Source organism: Colius striatus, chromosome 6, assembly GCF_028858725.1.
Source record: "Colius striatus isolate bColStr4 chromosome 6, bColStr4.1.hap1, whole genome shotgun sequence".
Classification (NCBI taxonomy): domain Eukaryota; kingdom Metazoa; phylum Chordata; class Aves; order Coliiformes; family Coliidae; genus Colius; species Colius striatus.
The window spans coordinates 41367501-41388760 of NC_084764.1; the positions used below are offsets into that span (position 1 = coordinate 41367501).

General features: G+C 46.8%; 1 protein-coding gene across 5 annotated transcripts in view; it reads right to left on the reverse strand.

The window, feature by feature from the left end:
* The window catches only part of CEP170B (centrosomal protein 170B), a 58901-nt gene extending 39104 nt beyond the window's left edge, over positions 1-19797 (reverse strand). For all 5 annotated transcript variants that reach the window (XM_061998341.1, XM_061998338.1, XM_061998339.1 and 2 more), the window contains exons 1-5: positions 19715-19797; positions 17983-18118; positions 6640-6729; positions 3289-3369; positions 332-388 (exon numbers count right to left, since the gene is read on the reverse strand). In XM_061998341.1, the coding sequence (XP_061854325.1) occupies positions 332-388; positions 3289-3369; positions 6640-6729; positions 17983-18087 (333 nt within the window). In that variant the 5' untranslated portion in view covers positions 18088-18118; positions 19715-19797. The remainder of the gene's footprint in view (positions 1-331; positions 389-3288; positions 3370-6639; positions 6730-17982; positions 18119-19714) is intronic.
* Between the last annotated feature and the right edge of the window lie 1463 nt (positions 19798-21260).

Sequence of the window (21260 nt, forward strand, 5' to 3'; positions counted from 1 at the left end):
AGAAAGGCATCTGCACTCCAGTGCTTCACCCACAGCTCAAGTGATTACAGTTCTTTAATGTATTACAGTTTTAGTAATCATTTTGTTGGTACTCATGAAATCATAAGCAACTTCATCTACATGTCAGTACATGGATAAGAGAGATCAGAGCTGAGATAACTGGGAGATGCATCTCTCCTCAAAGGAAGGTTTTAAGTCCCAGTCCAAAGAGAACCTCACATTGTGGAACGTTTCACTGCCATCAGTAGTTAAATATTTCAGCATGCTTGACCATTACTAGAGCACTTGAAAAAAGAAATCCTAAAATGCCCCTGCAGTCAGACACTCTTACCTTTAATGCTTCTTCTGGGACCTTGTGTTGAATCTGTTCCAGGACATACATGTTGGAATGTACAGCACTCATTAAGGAAAAGGCAAAAGAATTGCAAGGACACAGAAATCTAGTATTTAGTCAGAAAGAAAATATGATCATAAACCAAGAGAAGTTTAAAACATACAGGGTACTAAAAGTTGCCTGCACTGTGTTTCACTATGGTCTTTGTTGCATGTGGTTTGCAAGAGAGCATGCAACCACACCAGCTGGTCAGGCCCATGCCTACTGAGGTGCAGCAGACAAGGGGAGCAGGGTAGGAGAAGCTTAGGGTAGCACCTGCAGCTCCCTGAAGGACCCAGAGGAGCAAACAGAGCTCTGACATCCCACTCCTCTCAACCAGAGCCCTGACTCAGCTCATACCCCACTCCTCTCCATCCAGTCGTCAGCTCCAGACAGACCACTCTCTCCCCATGGTACCCTGGCCTTGATGGGGCAATCTCACACTTTGGACAAGGAAAGAATAGAGTTCAGCTTCCAGCATGAATGCGTGGGACTACAATGCTCTCTTGCCCTGACACAGCCTTTCAGCCACTGTAGTTTCCTGGATGAAAAGTAAATCAGGTCATGAGCTGCTGTGACCTCTTAGAGAGAGAAGCATTCACTGCTGTTGAGCCCAGGCAATAATCCTTAGCAACACTGCTTAGAAAAAAAAAGGGAAGCATCTGGCAATGTCATCATGAACAACCCAATCAGCACAGCACAGAGCACAGGGGAGGAAAAAGGAAAGATGGAAAATGTTAGACTAAAAATAAACCAAGTGATACTGGCGTAGCAGGGAAGCTCTGCAAGGTCTGTAAGAGAAACTGTAAATGGAAAAGAGACAAACCTTCTTATGCAACAGTGCACAGCTGGCTCTGAGACCTCAGGAGATGCTGCCATCCCCAGTGAGCTGGACACAGTGTGCACACAGAGCAGCACTAAAGAGAGTGGCACTGGGGCAGCAAAGGAGAAGAAGAGATTGGAACTGTCATAGCAACTGAAGTAAAAAGATGACTCTAAAATCTACATACTTTAAAGTCTTCCTGTTGAGGGCAAGAAATTCTACAATTCATAAATGCAATCATTCATTTCACATGAATATCCATGTAAGGGCTGCAGGACTAAACACTTCAACTCAGCTGCTAAGTGCTCAGAATTGCTTTCTATAAAAAGTTTAAACCTGTATCCCAGCCATTAAAACCCAACCACACTCTAGGCACTGGCTTATGTCTTCTCTAGACTGGAGTTGTAGCAAAGCAAATCTTCCTGAGTTTCCCCACACACCTACAGACCAGAAGACATGTCACCAGCTATGTCAAAAACCGCTTCACAAGTTGCAAACTGAAGAAAAGCTAGAATTGAGGTTGCCTATGGCACTGTAAGAAGCTTCATCCCATGTGCACTGAGACACCACCATGACATGATCCCAGATGCCACTGCACATTTATTGGGCAGTAGCCAGTTAGAGGTTACACAGTGGGTTTGTTTCCCCCTGAACCCTCACCAACTGCACTCTGTTCAAATAATGATTAGAAAGCAAATAATCTGCCTTGAGTTTCTTTCTTTTATTTAAAGATTCAGCAACCACCTCCCTTTTTAAAAGAAATACCACTGTGAAGCGTGGATTTGCTGTTTCTAAGATAGCAAGAGACAAAGTGAGACCAAGATCAAAAGTAAGAGCTTACACAAGGCCTAGGAAACTCTCTTTTCCAGCAGACTCAGGATTCCATGCATCCTGAGTTCAAGCATCCCTGTTGTGACAGGGAGTGCTCCTGCACTGTCACTGCTTAGAGCTGAGGTACACAGATCCCTGTAAGACCAGGAAGGCTCAGCTTCTCCTTGCTGCATCACCTTTCTGGGCTCCAGCCCAAGAGTATTTCAAGGGCTACGAGCACCACCAAGCACAAACTGATTGTTATGGGGATGACAAAAAGCACAGGAATGTGGCCTTAGGATGCACAAGAGTTTTGCAGACAAACACTTCCTCTCCTAATGATAAAACTTAGTTTCTGCCTCTATTCTCAGAAATGTCTGCACTGTTCCCACTGAAATTTCCCCACAAAAGGAAAAAAAGTCTGGAGAAGATGCTTGCTACGTCTAAATTCAGCTTGAGTGGGTAACATTTGGCAGACAGAGGCAACTGAAACCAAGTGGAAAAACCCAGGCTTAGGTTACATGAAAAGGCAGCAACGGGAGCCTCTGCTTACCACTCTGCAGGCCCAGAAAGACATACTGACATCTGTGCTTATAGCCAACCATACAGTTACATCAGGTTAAAAAGGATGAAGGCAAAGGTGTTTTAGCAGACACCAAAAGGATTTGTGACTCTGTAAACAAAGCAGTGACTGTAGCTTAGCCTCCTCTGAGAGAGATGAAATTTGCTACTGCTAAACAGAGATTTACTCTTGCATTTTGTGGCAGAAGCAATTTGTGTGGGCAAACTTGAGTCGTTACAAAGTCAAGGGTCTGACCACAAGCCCCAAAGCTAAATGTTTGAGGCTGAAGAGCTGCAAATTGTCTGAAAGCAAGCATTTGGACAGAATTATTAACAAAACCACACAAGTTGGATGGAAAAAACAGGAAGATGTTAGTTTATCCAGAAGCATATGAAATATGTTGGCTCCTTGGCTGGGACCAGCTACAGTTGCTACCCAAATGCAAACTAAAAATGTAACCCTTCCTTAGAAAGGGACTGAAGAGGCACCATCACAGTCACCACCTCCACACTCACTACTGCCAGTGCAGTAAAGTCCAATAAAGCAGCAGGCATCATAATTAATATGTTCCATATCAAGTCCATTGTGGAGACACAAAAGCTTATGAACCATCCAAAGGCTCCAGGAGACAAAGCAAACATCTTTACTCATTAGTCACAATTAGAACTGTTAACTCTCCATCAAAGACCGTGTCCCACTCCCCCTTCAGACAGGAAGGATATCGTAGCCGAAGCGAATGACATCGTTCAGCTTCAGGGTGATGTACTTCTGGTCAGGAATCCTCACATCGTTGACAAATGTCTGCAGAAAAGAAGCAGAGGAATGTTTTTTCACTGAGGGTATCACAAAGTGGTGCATCTCAGATGGACAGAGCTCCCATGCCCACCTGCCAACCGTCAGGGTGCACTAGCATCAAGTCAGCCAGGCGAGGAGCTAAGTTCCCTAGAAAAGAAATCAACACTGGCAAGCAGCTCCCATGGGCAAGTTAGAGCACCTCAATTATGCTTCAAAGCAAGGTGCTCTGAAGGGACCTCTAGGGAGATTTACCTTCCCACCAACTGCAAATGAAATTTCAGTCCCCGACTCTCAGACGTAAATGAGGTGCCTGAAGTCAGGAACTTCACATGCTCCCGGTTCTCCTCCGTCTTTCACAACCAGCAAGAGCAGCAAATGCAGCAGCTCATACTCTAATTACTGAGCTGGGAAACAGCTTTCTGCTGGATGTCAAACAAAACTGGTGTCAGCCCCAAGGCCTGATAATTTAGCAAGCAAAGCCTATCACAGAGGAAGGGGAAGTGAAAATGCACAGGAAAACAAGCATTTGCAGTTGGCATCACCACCATGTCTGAGGCCACAATCTCCTAGACACTATGCCAGAGAATCTTACAGAATCTTAAGACTTCAAAAGACCATCCAGTGCAACCCCCCTGCCAGAGCAGCACCACCTAGAGTAGGTCACACAGGAACTCTTCCAGGTGGGTGTGGAATGTGTCCAGAGAAGGAGACTCCACAACCCATCTGGGCAGCCCCTTTCAGTACTCCCTCACCTCAACAATGAAGAAGTTTTTCCTTGTGTTTCTCTGGAACCTCTTCTGTTCCAGCTTATACCCATTGCCCCTTGTCCTGTCATTGGCCACCACTGAGAACAGCCTGGCTCCATTCTCCTGACATCCACCCTTTATGCATTTGTAAACATTCATGAGTTCACCCCTCAGTCTCCTCTTCTCCAAGCTGAAGAGTCCCAGCTCCCTCAGCCTTTCATCGGAAGGGAGATGCTTCACTCCATCACCTTTGTGGCCTTGCTCCCTGTCCTTCTTGAACTGAGGGGCCCAGATCTGGACACAATATTCCAGATGTGGTCTCATGAGGGCAGAGCACCATGGATCAGTACAAAAGGCCCCTTCCACAAAAGATTCACATATTAATCTTTCCTGTGCTCCAGGAAGTTAATTGAGGCCCAAAGAAACTAAGTTGTCCTTGTAAATGTGCAAGAAATGTACTTTATAGCTGTGAAAACAACTCTTGGGTGTCTGCTTTCCAAGGGACCCCCTAAGGAATAATTCTCCCAAAACCATGGAGCAAGAAATCATGGCCATCTTTCAGAAACAAACCTGTGGACTTTTGTTATTAATCCAGGCCAAATAAATCAGGAACTCGGTGGAAGAAACACCAGCATGCTGATGAGGATCAGGCACTCAGTGGCACCCAGGCAGTCGCAGGCAGCAGGAGCTACCCTACCTTGCAAGGTGGGATTCATCCAGCCTCACAGAGCAGGACCCCACTGCAGGGCTTTTGTAGCCTCAATACAAAAACAGTTAAGCTTGAAGAACCAAAATGATATTAGAAAATTCATTTACATGCTTTCAGCACTGAGGCACAGTCTTCTCTTTCTGTCTTCTCACCTCAGCCAAGACAAACATGCATGATAAGACCAAGTATTAAACACAGGGGGAAAAGAAAAGCTAGAACAGGAAGTTGGAACCTCAGCAGACAACAGCCCTCTGCTTCCTGGCAATTTACAGAAGAGCTGGGAATCAGGCCTGTAATTTCAGATTAAAAGCAGTGAAGCTGGTTAAAAGGCACAGATTTCCTATTTGCATGAAAATTTGGTCATATTTAAAAATCCCACAGCAGTCAGATCCAGAACAGGAATAATTATGTTTTGAACTTTCTACAAAACAAAAGTCTGCAAGAAAAGCCATTTTGGACATTGTTACCTATTCACCCATGGTTACTTCAAATAAAATAACCCAAGGAAACTTGTTACTGCAGGTAGAAACACTAGTTCCTCCAACAGAAATGTTTTTGGCACTGTTATAACTCCTTTTACTCCACTGCCCCTCTGAGCACAGGTCTATTACTGGAATATTGTAAACTCATATGCTTTAGCATGTGAAAATAAAAGAGAATTAGTGGTGCAAGCCTTCCCCAAAAGCATCATTTTCAGTTGCTATTTTGCCACCATGAGTTAAGAACCATAGGTTTTGAACCAGAGATACAGCCAGAGCCCAGATCACTTACTGGAAATATTCCCATTTCATCAGGGCTCTGTGCCTTCAGCTCTTAGGCTGAGAAGGATTAACACTCATTCTTGCTGTTTACACATGCCAGGAGAGGCAGAACAGTTGAGGCCTGCTTTAGCCACTGTTTTTGTACAAGACCTTGGGTTTGTTCTGTGGTTTTGGGGTTGTGATGGTGGAGGGCTTTTATTTCTAAGTCCCAAACAATGACTGCAGTAAAACTCCTCCTGGGAAGACAATTATGTGAAACTAGCTTAGACTTACCCCACCAGAGGAATAAGTCTGCTGGTATGAAGAAATAGCCAAAAAAAAGAAAGAGGTGTGCTATGACATTAGGCCAGTTTTAACTACAATGGTAGCAAAGCCCTCACTGAGCTGTCTAACATCACTGCATGAATTGGGATCAGTGAGGCTTTAGATTCAGGTAGGCTCAGCTCCCTGTTCTGGGTTCACATTATCCCTCAGTCTTCACAAGAACCAGACTCAAGGCAGGCAAAAGAGTAATCTTTCTTATTAAAAAAAAAAAAAAAGGGATGATTTAAAATTATTTCTCCCCAAGGAAATTAAATGCCTCATCATCCCATAAATCACTCCCTGCACTCACAAATGAATAGCCATAAGGTCACCCTGGCTCATGCTGAAAAGATGCTCCAGAACCTTCACCAGTTTAATATCAACATTCCTAAAATGAGACTGAATTTATTTCCTCCTCTTTTGCAAGAGGCTCTACAATTTTTACAAGCCTTGAAGCATTCTGGCAAGAACGTCAAGTGAAAGGGGAAAAGAAACACAACATTCACCAAAGCTTTGGAGTGGATGATCTTTCAAGGTCCCTTCCAATCCTTAAGATTCTGTGTGATTCTTCTAAGATGAGATGCTACATGACCTCCATCTCAGGCCTTGCAAATAATTCCCTGTGTTAATTTGGTGTGTCTCATGCCAACAGCTGCAGTGACCCGGAAGGGTCTGAGAGGGGAACGCAGCTCATAAACGTTTGCAGACTCAGCACACCGCGTGTTGGCCTCCATCAGCCAAGAGGTTTGCTACTTACTCCATTTAAGCTCCCGAGATCCTTCACCCAGTGCTCATCTTTCTCCTTGTCATAGTTGATTACAGCATGTTGCTTATCGACGCTGCGGGACTGCCAATGAAAGCACAATGAATGTGAGACCGCTCGGGCGTAAGACACACTGGTAATCAGAGCAATATTTAGACATTAAGCTAACTTGATATGGGGTAGGGGGAAAAGCAGGAAGGATTAAATACTCTTTACTACTATAAATAAGAAACAGGATAAGCAATAAACCTTTCCCTGGTTGTTTAAGAGCTCACTGAAGACAATACACTATTTGCATGGAGGGCAGAGAAAAAAATAACCACTTAAATCGCTGAGAGCTGTCAAGACTACAGCATAATTTCAATCAATTCTATCAATACAGACTGAAAACAAAACCAGTCAAACAAAGCCTGGGGGGCAGGCTCACTGAGAACTAGAAGAGCTATATTTTTTCCTAGCTAAGCTGATGGTCTCATCACTACGGATGTTCCTATTGGAGAGGATTTCGTCCTGTTTTCCAATCCTTTCCTTAAGTTACAAACCAAACTTACTCACAATAACATATACTGTTCCTAGGATTAATGTCCTGGAGTTGATTTAAATACTAGGATGTTTTACTAATCTCCCTCCAACCTTGAAATCTGGGATGATTCAAAGCAACCTGGGAAATTCAAATTTAAAGGTAGGTTTGAGAACACAGAAGGAGACAGTGGTTTGGTGCCACTGACTTTGCCACTATGCACACGTACCAAACGCACCTCATCTTCAAAACAGAGCATGACACTTCAGCAGGAACAGTGTCAGACTTCTGAGGACAAAGTGTTGGAGCAAAATCTCTGAAGAATTTTGAAAGATGGCATGTTACAGCTATAAAGACACCAGACTGGCTGTATCTAGACCTGCTGTCTCTTGTAACTTGAATTCTTGCTGCAGTTGACATCAACCACTCAGCCCACAAAACCCATCCTCCAGAGTAACTCTGATGTACCACTATGAAGCAAGCATGTGTTTGTCCACAAGACCACCCTTCCACCTCGCCATGTCCCTCACACCATTCACAACATGCCACTGTAAATAGAGGCAGTGAGCAGAGGTGACTCCAAGCCTCCAGCTGCCTCACTAATACAGCCATGCACACACTGCTGAATTTCCAAGGTATGAGCTCACATGAGTCCCTGCTGCCCAACTGGTGCTGCTCAAACAGCCACTGCACCCCAAAGAAACAAACAACTGCTAGGACAGGCAGAGACAACACGGTCAGGGATATCCCACTCCTATCTCCTGCTATACTAAGCCCTAAAATTGGGAAGTGATGCAGAGCAACACCCTCCCAGGAGAGGCACACACAAACCTTTCACCCCCATCCAATCTCCACTCCTGATGTCCAATCCTGACCTCAAGGTAGGGCAGGTCTTTGGCATTTGCAGTGGGAAGCTGCTGCTTCTCACTGTTACTATTAATATTAGTTAGATGCATCTCTGCAGTCCAATTTGCAATTGCTCAAGTGGCTGTGGCAGGTATGTGCAATGTAAGGTAAAGATGGTCCAGGTAAGCATGGCTGAGGGATGCTGCCTAGGATCTGCACCTCACCACACAGCCCTCAGAGCAGAAATATCTCCAGCTGAAGCCTGGAGTACCACAGCAGCTGATTCTTCGTGAGCTGGGTTTGTACCTGACCTGCCACACAATTCCTCACACCTTTAGGCAGGATGCAAGAGGGTCTCCTTCCACTGCCCTGCATGCCCAGGATCCATCCCCACAACCATCAGGTAGAAACTCCCTTTCCCCATCCATGGGCATTTATATAACCACGTTTCATCCTGCTGGACTGAGACAGCCATGCAGAGGGGTTCTGCCTGCACAGTACAGATACAAGGTCTTTCCTGGTCCTCCTGCTACCCAAAACTGTGGCCATCACTCTTGCCAGTGACGTGGGAGGAACCATTGATCAACTGCAGCAATGTTTACTTTAGCTTTTTACAGCATATCACAGAGACTCATTTAAAGATTAACAGATTTTAAAAGCATAACAATCTTCTAGCCTCCTTCCAAGGGCAGAAAGGCTTCCACCTCAAAAAAAGCTAACCCAGAAAAAAAGAATGGGTACACTTTGGTATCTGATTTTAAATTAATCACAGGTCATTTTAAAAGGGTTTATTTCTGGGTACCAGCTGTCTCCCAAAAATTCAATTTGCCCTGGATCTGACCTTGATGTAAGTCAGCACAGCCTTTGGACTGCTGTATTTTACAACAGCTGACTACATCCACACAGCGGTCCCAAACCAGACAAGGGTCATCACAGAGGAGCAGAGATGCATTCCAGGAGCACGATACTCCCCTACAAAAGAGTAGGAAGAGGTCACTGAAGGGATAAATTTATGCCCAAACTTCCCATCTTCCAAGGAAGTTTCAGCTGTGTTCAAGATGGCTTTTTGCAAAAGGAGTCAAAATGATATGCAAAATCTCATCCAGAGTCTTGATACAGCCTCAGCATCTCCTCAAAGAGCGCAGCAGGAACACTGCAAACTGTTACATATATCACACTTCTGTGAAATTTCATGGCTTTGTGGTGAAGAGAGGAATTGTCTTAGCTTTGTTCAGCTTATGACAAACCAACAAACATGACAGGAACTGGCAGTAGGAGCTGCCTAAAGGGCCTGTCTCCAAGGAAACTCAAAATAACTGAAATCACACCTTACTTATTTTGATGCAGACTTGTCAAAGGTCACTCTTACTTGAGAGCTTAGGTGTGGTTTGTTTCAACATCAGTCACATTTAACATAAACTGCTCTTGCGTGCAGTGACAGCAGCAGCCCAGCAGCTGACGGTGCTTTTGTTTTCATAGAGTTGCAGATTGTCTCAATCCCACTTCCAAAGAAATGACTAACCAGTTTCCAGACTGGTAACAGCCAAGAGTCTGAGAATAGTACTGGAGAAGTCATTTCAGCCCAAGAGGCCAGTGGTTTCTAATCCATGACCCACTGAATCACAAAAAGTGATTTAAGAAGCCTGAGTTAACCCATATTACAGAGCAGCCCATGGGTGCAGAGCTCCCAACAGTCTGCACCTCCATAGAAAAGGAAAAGCTAAAATTAACTTGACTGAATCACAAATAGGACTCTCCAGTTGAAAGGCACACTTGCACCATATACTGAGCCTTACTTATAATAAATCAAAACATACACATCGATCCACCTATCAGGAGGGGAGTCCCTATAGCCAGATGTCAAAAGCAGAAAATAACTGGTACACTCTGGCAGTTAATCTGTTTCACCTCAAAAGCACTTGCAATGGGATGAGCAGCACCACTCAGCTATGGCAAGCATCACTGAGATTCTGCTTGGACTCAGCAAAACAGATGAGACTGAAAAGGGGGAAAGATGGCAGGGAAGGGACGTCTGCTCCTAAGTACTAGTGGTCTGCAGGGAAGACATAAGACTCAAGAGGCTGAGAATGAGGAACACAGTGTTCTCACTGTGTCCCATCGCTGGACCTGTTATCAAACAAAAACAACTCTCAGTGTGCTTTTCTGATTAACAGCATTTACACTGCTCTGAAGGGAAAACATGGGCACTGATTTGTCACTACATTAAGCTCATCCAGGGCTTGCATATCCATTCAAATCACTTCCTAATATAAGGCTGTCCAGCTTCTCCATCATACTACCTACACTGCATCACGTTTTAAATACCTAGTAGACAAAATGCACATGCAGTATATGTCTGAAGACAGAGGTATTTTATAGCTCTTCTATAAGAGAACGGCACCTCTGGGTCTGCCAGCCCCATACCAGTACGAACATCTCAAATCATCAGCCTCCAATCAGTCATGCAACCAGGCAGCTTGCATGTGATTCACAAAAACACACACATCAGATCAGCAAAAGCTCCTGCTTAGCATGGGGAGTGGCAAAAGCAGCTTCAGAAGCAAGCAGGAGTCTCCAGGGAGGTACACATCACACCGGCTACGTGTGCTGCAGATACCCTACAGCTTTGTGTTTGGTGAAGGGTCTGATATATAGAACAGGGCACTTGGGATGAAAGCATAAGCTGTAGAGATGCCAAGTAAAAACCACACAAGGAAACAAGACCTGCTTAGGAAAGCAGGAGGAGAAATCCAGCCAGACAGCCAGCGTTTCCCCACGGGGCCAGGGAGCAGACGCAGCTCAGCTGTCTACGTAGATACAGATGCTGCTTTTTCTCCCCAGGAGAATTACCATGGGCAACAACCTACAGCTCAGGGTTGAGATTTGGACCTCAGCCCTGCCAGTGCCGCGAGGCATCGTGGTATTGGAGATAAAACAAACAAACGAGAGCAGTTTCCCTGTTCCTCACTGCAGTCTGTTGTGCACGTCTGGCACCAGATAACTGCAGCATTCTGGTGGCAGCATGCAATAAACATTTGCTCAAATACTTTCCATAGTGAACAGGTTACATTTCTGCCAGTACTGTGCTCTGCACAAGTGTCCCAGTAAGGAAATACAAACCTCTCCCTGTGTCCCACTTGAGAAAGACAAAGCCAAATTTAAAAGAAAGGGAAAAAACCCAAGCAAATAACAAAACACAACAACAAAACAATCCCTGGCATTTTGGCTTGAAAGATCATTGCTGTCCTTCAAAAGTAAAACCCCAGCTAACATTTAATGACAGATATGAACACTGAGTCTCCCTCTTTTACCACAATGCATTTCAGAGTTCTGTATATTGGCCACTTCAGAATGTTAGTGAAAGGCCTGTTCAGCCATAGGCTGGCTGCTAGTGAGACACCCTCACAAGAAGCAGCCTGATCGCTCCCAGGGGCATGGGCTGACAGTTTCCAAATGACTCTGCCTAAACAGACATGAATCTCTTCAGCAAACGTAGCCACCTCATCCTGAAGCTGGACTCGTGCTACAGCTCCCAAGCTGCCAAGCTTCTGCCTTCAGCTTTGCTGCAGTCAAGGTGATGGGCTGAGTGGATCTGTGGCAGGAGCAGGGCATATTCATGCAAAAAATAAGGCATTGAACAAAAGAGAGAAATCCCCCAGGAAAATGAAACTGTAATCCCCAAAGCTTGGCAAAGGGATTTAGAGGTTGGCACAGTTCCCATAAAACTTAACCCTTTGTTTTGGGGTAGAATGAGATTTTGCTTGTTGGTTCCCCTTTCCCAAAGCAGAACATTGGTTCAAGTGACCCAGGGACAGACCCTGACCACAGGCAGGGAATATGCTGTCCACAGATACACTAGCTCTCCCTTCATTTTACATGGCACAAAAAAGCACCATCTTATGTGGGACAGAGCCTAAATTTCCATAGTGCAGTCAAGCTGCATGCTAGTGCCTGGGTCAGGATCTCAGACATGGAAGAGGTCCCCTTTTTCCCATACTGCTCCACAGAGCGACAAACTCTGTCTCTGCAGGCCAGGCTTCCAGCCTCTTGCCAGCTGCATGCAGCCCTCTCACCCCTAATAACCACCTGCCTACAGTGCCACCACCACCTCTCTCCCTACTCTGCCTCCAGCAATGAACTCCTCTCCCAGGTTTGCCAGTCCTGCCATGCCTCCAGCCTTCTCAACCCACATTTCATAAGAAATCGTAATCCTTCTGTCAACTGCACATTAACAGAAAACAATGGGAGAGGTGAGAGCCAAAATGCAACTCTAGGCCTGGAAATACAGGATGTGCACCCTTCCTCCCACAGCCTAGGCACCTAGAAACATTACCTGTCAAAAAGCAGGGCCTTCCCAAGGCTAGATCCTTTCCCTTCTGCCTGTAAGACACCTACTTTCCTTGTGACACCTAATGAATGACTCTTGGCAATCCTCAATGCCCAGGGATTAACCGAGGTGCTGCTTTACACCCTCTGGATAACTGCAGCAAAGCAGCGGGAGTGAGACACCGCCCTGTCCCAAATACAGTTTCCCACTCTAGCCCCACACTTCCATGGGGAAGGAGGCTGGGGCACAAAAGGCAGCAGAGATTCACTATGGTTTCTACCAAGAGCTCCCAGTGCTGAAAATACCTGACTGACGGAGGGATACAACTTGCACACCGCAGTGAAGCCACCTGAAGTACCCAGGAAAGAGATAATCCACCAAGTTCACACCATCTGCTTCCTCCCAGCATAATACTATAGACAATATACACCACACCTGTTCACACTTGTTTATGTATACACATCCTAAACTACATAGAAGGGACATCATATTATCAAGTACAGCCTGGGGAAGGTAGGACACGTCAGGTCAATGGAACCTTAATTTGACCAGATCTGACCCACGTGTGGAGTTCCCCATCATGCTGTGTTATTTGTGGAGCACCCCGTGAACCAAACAGGGAACAGATCCTGCAGGGAAAAAACTAGCCAGTAATGACATGGTAACAGATTGCATCTTCATGCCTGTGTACACAAGGGCAGGAGCAAGATTACACAGGCAGTCTTCACGCTGCTATGTCGTAACTGCTTTGCAGTTATAAACACTTGACTTAGCAGCCATCAGAATGTTCCTTCAGTGCCTAGAATGCTTGCAGTTCCCTAGCTTTTTACCAAAGCAAGCTAAAAAGAGGAAAATACCTATTCAAGCAGTACCATTACCATTTAGCCAATTCACCAGCAGAACAAACTTGTTCAGCTCACAAGCCCTGACCACTTGAACTGATTAATTGATACCGTAAGCAGCATGCAACGTCCCTTACGGGCCTGCGACAGATGCTTGCTAGTAGCTTTCACAGCAATCTGCTGCCACCAGAAGAAAAGCAAGTCTTGACCCATCTCAGGCCTAAGGGAGATGCTGCTCAGCAGTCATGTCCCTTAATGCTGACTTTCCCCACACTGAAAAGCTTCTGCCCTCCACTTTGTATGCATCCACCCTCCACTTCTCCAAGTCCTGCTGCTCCTCCTCTCACCCTGCACAAGTGACAGGCCCCTCATGGTGCCTTCCCACTCAGCCAAATCTTCATCTCCTGATGAGACTTCACAGAGTAGAAAACAAATTACTAGATGCAAAGATCTGGCCTCTAGCTTCCTGAAACACAGGTCAAGAGGTTCAGCAAGTACTCTGGAAGTATCACTACACTCTTGGCTTTCCTCAACAGCTGCTTTGACCACTTTCAGAGTCAGGATACCAGGCCAGATGCACCTTGATCTAACCTAGTGCAGTTGTTCTTCCAGCTAAACCCCAGCCTTGTGCATTCCTGCATCTACCTTCTCTTTGCCCCATCTGTGATAATCCTGTCCACCACCCTCACTCCTAGATGAAGTGTAACTGAAGACAGTAGTATTAAACAAGACCCTGCTGACAACATGCAAACTCCAGCCTTTTTCCAAAGGTTTGGAACTTGGTCAAACACATTTATATTGATTGGATGGGTGGTGGTGGGTGATCACCTCTGATCTAGGCATTCACTCGTGAAAAGCGTCACCCCTCCAGCCCTATGACACCAGAACTTCAAAGAACAGGTTAAGCATACTTTTTAAATAGTTTACATGATGAAAACAGCATTTTTCTCAGTTGCTCACAGCAAAGACCAAAAGAAGCTAGCTGATGGCATCCAGAACACACTGCCTAAAACAGACGTCTGGAATATAAACTCTAATCCCAAACAGTTACAAAGTTTAGCAGAGTTATAAGCAATCAAAAACAGTGTCTCCCCATAGGAAGTATCAGGCTGTCTCAAAAGGCACACAGAATAAAGCTACAAAACAGAGAACACCATGGCATCTGCACCTGCTCCTGCTGTAACTCACACTCATGTGTACAAACTCCCCCAGCCTGGAACAGCAGCACGCCCAAACCATCGCTCTAGAGAGGGAAATACTCAAGAGAGCACTGGTTAAACATTTTGCTTTCCTAAATTTTCCAGTAAGCATCTCTCAAACAAAACCAAGGAAATCATGACCCTGCTTTCCCTTCTGTTAAATATTTACACTTAGCAGAAATGCAAAAGATGTGTTGTGTGGGGGCAGAGGGGAAGGCTTGCCTGGTTAAGTCAAAACTTCAAGTTTGCAAAATGTTTGTCTGCTCAGTAAGTACCCATCACGTTAAACAAACGATCAAAGCTGATTCAAATGGCAACTGGATTTCCCAAGAAGGATGTGGGGCAGGGTGGGAATTACTTTGTTCATGATGATCCAAAAACCCTCTTCTTTTTTTGATTAACACAAGGAGCAAACCTTTTCAGACAATTACATCCTCCCACCAACAAGCTTCACAGAAAAGCTTCACACCAGTGTCAGCCAGTGAAGGTCTACATTTCCACACTGCTGCTGTTTGTTGACGGTTGCCCGAAGGCAGTCAGTGAGGCTGCTGAAGAAATCAAGCACTGTTCTTCAGGAAAAGGGCAGAACTGAGCCCTTGACTCTGTGTAACAACACTGTGCATGCCAAGTTATGCTACAAAGCATTTGCACCCGTGCATTAACATTGGAACCCGATGTAAGTCTCGCATTTACTTGTACAAGAAGCTTTAGAATGCTGCAGAAACATTTAAAATATTTCTAATCCTCTTAGGTATAGAAGATTTCAAGGTAGATCATGTTTCCCCGTTATTGAACCTACTTAATTTTAAGCTTAAAGACTCTGGCTTTCTTCACCTCTTTGTTAGTCAGAAAGCAAACTCAATACCTGTATGAAATAATGAGATACAGGCAAAACTAAAGCTTGACTGTTTGGTGACAAAGCCATCATTTTTTGCTGCTGAGAGATCTGATACCTTGAGACAACATATTCCAAGAGAATATCAAAAGACAAAACGCTCTTAAAACAGTAAAATGAGAAAGGTAAGACTGCAAGGTCTCCAGGACAAGGGTTATCTATCTGTTGTACATTTATGCACCATCTTAATACACATGTTTTCAACAGGGAACCACAAACTGCACCACGATGAAATCACTAAGCAGTAACAGCCCTGGAGGTGAAAAAACCACACACCAGGTCATCCAGTCCATTCCCCAGACACTGTCAGCCTGCTCCTGCACTTTAAGGCATTAAATGACAATATCTTGAAATACATAAACAAAATATATATGCAGTGATTATCATTTCAAAGTCAGTATCACAAAAATATTACAGGTGCAAACACTGTCACAGGAGTTCTGTCCATCTGCTCTGGTAACTTCCCTGCTGCTTAAGCTTCCCCCAGGAAAAATGATTGTGCCAGGCTGCACAACAACTTTGTGACATGGACAGTCACAGCAGTAAAAAAAAGAAGTCTATTTTTAGATTTCATCATTCAGCTGGTCACACACAGTTTTGCTTGGATATCAAGTCTGTTCACAGTGTCTCTTTTGCACTGAGCCTCACTACAATAACCCCATGAGGAGCCCAACGTAGCTCTGGAAAACATCTTTATAAGAAAATGTCTAGAAAAAATAGTATGTTGTGCTGTCCAAAACAGGAACCTAGAAAAAGCTTTATTGCTGGAGGTAGCAAACTTATATGTTTATCAAGAGTCAAATGTAACTCATCCCATGGACTCAAGCCTTTTAGACACTCCAGATGTTTCATTACGGTGAGATAACGAAAACCTCCGTTAATATCACCGCCACCTACTAGCCCCCAAATACAACTGCTTTACTCTCACAGACACTGTTGGCTCCTCCAGGAATTTCAATCCATCTACCTTGTGTTAAAGAGAATGGCAAATGTAGAGTGTCACAAGGTTGCTTGTCCACATGCAACACTGACAAGCCAGCTCAGACTTGCAAAGCAGCACGAAACACTCCATGAGGTATGGAGTGGCTCACATCCACGCTGTCCAGTCAATCAGAGAAACAAGCAATGCATTCTAAGCATCACTGATGACCTTTATTTTAGGGTGCACAACTTGAGAGGGGTTGATCCTCAAGTGTGCTGAACCCTGACAGTAAAAAAACCCTCAAGTAACTTCAAAAGATACGAAGATAGGCACCCTGAAACTCAGGACGTTTTTGGAAGCCAAGGCCGCTGCATATGTTTTCTCCCTTCAAGTCAAGGGAGAACATGGCAATCAGGTTTCTGAGCAGTCAAATGCAGTCTTAAGAGAAAATATCAGGACACTGTTAATGTCTCACCTTTACATAGCTCACCAGTCAGACACATAGAAACATGAAATAAAAGATAGTGTGATTCATAGGAAAACTCACACAAACGATCGGGCTGTTGAACAGGAGTATGCTTCAGACTCTACCTCTGCAGCACAGCCATGTCATTCACTGCCAGCCAGCAGAGCACACAAACACTGCAAGCTCTCCTTTTGTGGACACTAACATTTTATTAGAGCTAGACAACACCTTGCCTTCCAAGTACACCTCATACAAGAACTCCTACCACCCCTAAATAGGCCTCCTGCTAAGGTACCATACAAAAGCCCTGCAGTAACTACAAACACAGCCTGCTTGGTAGATCATCAGCAAAGCATTTAGGACATACCTGTGACCAGGTAGCAGTGGAAATTATGAGGAGGGAGTCTCTGTTGTACAGGCAGCTTCCTAATTTTGCCCCCAACAGGCACATTTGCCACGTTTGTAAAGTGGCAAAAGGACAGGCGGGTGCAATTAGACTTCTTCCTTTGCATGTGAGTGCTCATGGTATGAGTCTAGCAGAAACAGCAGTTTAATTCTGTGATTCTACACGTTTCTGAGCTACACCACTCCTGTCAAAAGTTCTGCAAGGTTCCAGCTCCATTTGTTTGGAGTGACATCCATTACATTATGCTGTCAAACATCAAACCACAGTCAACCCTTCAGACACGTTGGATTGGATCCAGCAGACACATGCCAGCATGGGAAGCCTGTAACAGAGGCTGCAAGTTTGCTCGAGTAACACAGTAACTTTGGGAAGAAGTCACCACCTTACTCACCTAAACAGCTAGAGTTTCTCTGCTAAACATCAGTACTTCCTACCATAATAAACTCCCTCCAAAACTGAAGTGAGAGATACAAGCACTGACAACTTAATCAAACAAAGGTAGAAACTGGCAAACGAAATACCCACCCCCATTCAAATCACACCTACTAGCAAACAGCACCTGTATTAAAAGCTAAAAACACAGCAGCATAATCTCAGATCAGGACAGAATGGTATGTGTTTGCTCTCTACTTCTAGTAGCATCAAACTAGTTATCTGCTTGATTAATCTCCACCACTGTAGACAGATAGCTCCTGTCTATCTGATGTCATGGCAGTTTGAAAGAAACCTCACTTGCACTTTCACAAAGACACAAAGTCTTTGTGGGAACCACAGACTCCACATAAAAAAGGAAGTTCCTTTTAAAAGATGTCATTTGAGGAAACCATGCAACGTCTCCACAGATCCTCAGTGTTACATTCACATCTACTGCATCTTCGGATGAAATAACAATAACAACAAAAAAGCCACGTTACCTGGAGCATCAGTTCACAGTCATCTCTGCCAACAAATATCATCTCCCGAGGGAGCCGATGGCGAATGCCCGTGCTGCTCACCAAGAACCACGAAGTCACGCTCATTTTGGCGCTTGGCACTTAATCTTTACACATCCTAAACACAGAAAAGACACAACACAATACACAGTGAGCTCGTAATGAAGGGTGAAAGTACACTAGTGCACAGCTGTAGTTCCCAAATTTCCCTGCACCACAGGACCCGGCACTGCCTCTTGCACTTTGTGTTCGTGTCTTAAATTTCTCATGGCAACAGGCAGCTGTGAAATGTGTGCCAGGATCTGCTGCCCATGTCCTAAATGTCTCATGGCAACAAGCAGCCGTGAAGTGAGTGCCAGGATCTGCTGCCCATATGCCATGTGTAGGAGCTCAGCAGCCCTTGAAATATTCCCACAGTAAAGCAAGACTAAAGCTGTAAAGAAAGGATTGTTTACAAAATGAAGCATTCGGTTGAATTCAATCAATGAAATGATCAACTATGACGGGAAGAAAGGAAAAAAAAAGCCAAAAGAACAACCCACCTCTTTTCCAGAACATTTCCTCATCACTAGCACTGTGAACGAATCACAGCTCCCGCTTCCACCATCATCACAGATCTGGACCAGCACATCCGTAAGGTGACATAACCTGGCTCCTATAACCTTTCACAGTACACTCCCAGGAGCGGTTACACGGGTGCTGGGAGGAGAACAACCTCCCTGTTGCTCATCCCACTTCCACAATGATATCAGTTGGGAGCCCACAAATCCTTCCTTCTTCACTGCATGAGCTGGCCCAAAAAAAACCAAACCGCGGTGCTACCCCAAGACAGGAAGCACAGGCTGCCGTTCCCACCGGAGGGGCTGGGTGTGCACTGGGTGTACATCGCCCCTCTTTCTCCCTCAACAGGCAGAGGAGCAGGCGGCTGTAACGTGCGAGGGCAGCGTGCAGCACGGATCGGGAGCTCTCCCCGCCGCGCCTGTTTGTTGTGGCTGCTCCAGCCCGGCTGCAGGCTGCCCGTTCCTGCGGCCTCTCCTCCTCCCTTTCCCGCAATACAGCATGTTCCCCCCTCCGGTTGAAGGCAAATACACTCGTGGCACACATCAGAATCTCGCCTTCCCCTCACCCACCTCCCTCCCGCGATCGAAGCCGCGTTCCTAAACGCGCCGAGGGAAGATCTCCATTTTACCCGGGCTGCGCTGCGCTCCCCGGCCTGATCGCCGGCCTCCCCCGCCCGGGCCGCCCCGGGGAAGCGCAGGTGACATCGCCAGGGGATGAATGACCTCCCCCGGCGAGGCGCAGGCCTGCAGCGGGGACGAGGAGACCGCACGCCCCGCCGCTCACCTCTTGTCGCCGCGCACACAGCAGAACCGCCCCGGAGCCGGCGGCGCGGGCTTCCGCGCCCGGCCCCGCCGGGGAAACGCCACGACAAAGCGCCCGGCGCCGGGAGCCGCCGGCCGAGCCCCGTGGCCTCCTCGCACCGCCCCGAGCCGGGCTGCGGGGCGGCCGCCGAGGCCGAACCCCTCCGCAGGGCTGAGGCCGGGCCGCGCTCGCTGCTAAGTGGGGTCGGGCAGCCCCGCCCGGAGCGGCCGCGGTGGGCCAGGTGCGGCGCGGGGCTCTCTCCCTGCCCTCCGCCCCCGACCCTTTATGTGCCGGGGTCCAGCTTTCCCCCTCCTCCCGTCCCCTCCCGTCCGGTCCCGTCCCGTCGCCCTACCTGCTGCGGCCCTGGCGCGGTGGCAGGCCGGGCGCCGCGCCCCGCCAGCCGGCTCTGCCTGCCCCGACCGCGGGCCGCTCCCGGCGCCCGCCCCGCCCCCGCGCCGCAGGTTCCCGACGTCAGGAGGCGGCTCCGGCCGCGGCCCCGCCGCCGCCCCGCCCGGGTCCGGCGGGCCGGACCGCCCCGCGCGGCCCGGCGGCGGCCTCGGGGCGGGGCCGGTGCTGGTCCTGTCGGGCCGCGCAGCTGAACCGCAGGTGTGACAGTGGCCGACGGGATTTCTGGCCCGGAGCTCCTCGGTGCCGTAAGAGCCGTGCGCGGGTTGCTGGTTCAGCATCCTTCCTTTCAGGCTCAGAGGCCGGGCCTCGTACCACCTCTCTAACCAGGATGCAGGAGACCCTCACCTTGAGAGGCCCAGCAAGCAAGCTCGAAGTCGGGGGAGAGGGGATGCTGGTTCTGCTCGCCACTGGAGCAAGCCCCGTGCCAGCCTCTTCTCCCACACGAGTCCCAACACCAGCCACTTCTGCTACCCGAACGAGTCTCGAGCTTCTCCCACCAGAGTCCCACTGCTAACCTCTTCTTCCTCACTCTCCACTGGGCTTCAGGGAGTAGGTTAACACACATCTCCACGTGCACCCATCAGGTCCTCTTGCAGAGCAGTACCTAAAGGCGGTTGATGGGGCTGAATCCTGCCTTAATCTTGAGGATCTGACCATGGGATAGGGGCCCAAAACGTGTGCAGTGAAAGGACATGCCGTGTTATGGGTTCTTTTCAGCTGAAGGTAACCAGAAAATTCCTGAAGAGCAGTAAGTGTAGAGCAATGAGCACTTTTTCCCATTGGGAGGAAGACTGGAGTATCACAATAATGGATCCAACTCTTTGCTGACACAAAAGCTTTTTCAAGAGATCTCCCAGCTCCTGCAGAAGTCAGTGGAGCTGCAAAGAGCAGCAGTTTCACACTGTCTCTCTGGCTTCCTGGCACAGGATGCTAAGAAAATAGTATAGGAAGACAGCGTGTGTATAGTAATGTTTCCCCAGGCTCATATTCCATCTAGAAAGGCATCTTTGCATTTATATGCTCTATGTTTGGTTTTGAGTATCGTTTCTCAGTCACCTGCAGTGTCTTCAGTCCTCTCATTTGGAATTTTGGCTCAGGATGTAACCTTACTGAAGTCTGATGGCAATGAAACTATAGATCTAGTCCACCAGTCACTGGAAGCAGTCCTACAGCAGCATCACTCCTTGGGTCTACAGCCTTACTGCAAGGCTGAGGAGCCAGGGAGAGCAAAGCCAGCTGCAGCAGGACCATGAGGAGGAGAACAGTATTTCTTTTTTTCCCCTCCTTTTTTTTTCTGAAGAGCAGTAGAACTTTGTTAGTATTTAATGAATAGTACTATTGCCTCATTTAATCAACACTTGACTTCTTCCCTGGCAAATACATCGTGCCCCAAGGTGACTTCAAGGTGTGTTATCTTCAAAGGCTTCAAAGCTGGCTGAGGCTGCAGCATCTGTGTTTTATTGGAGTGCTTGTGGTACCTCCACACCCTT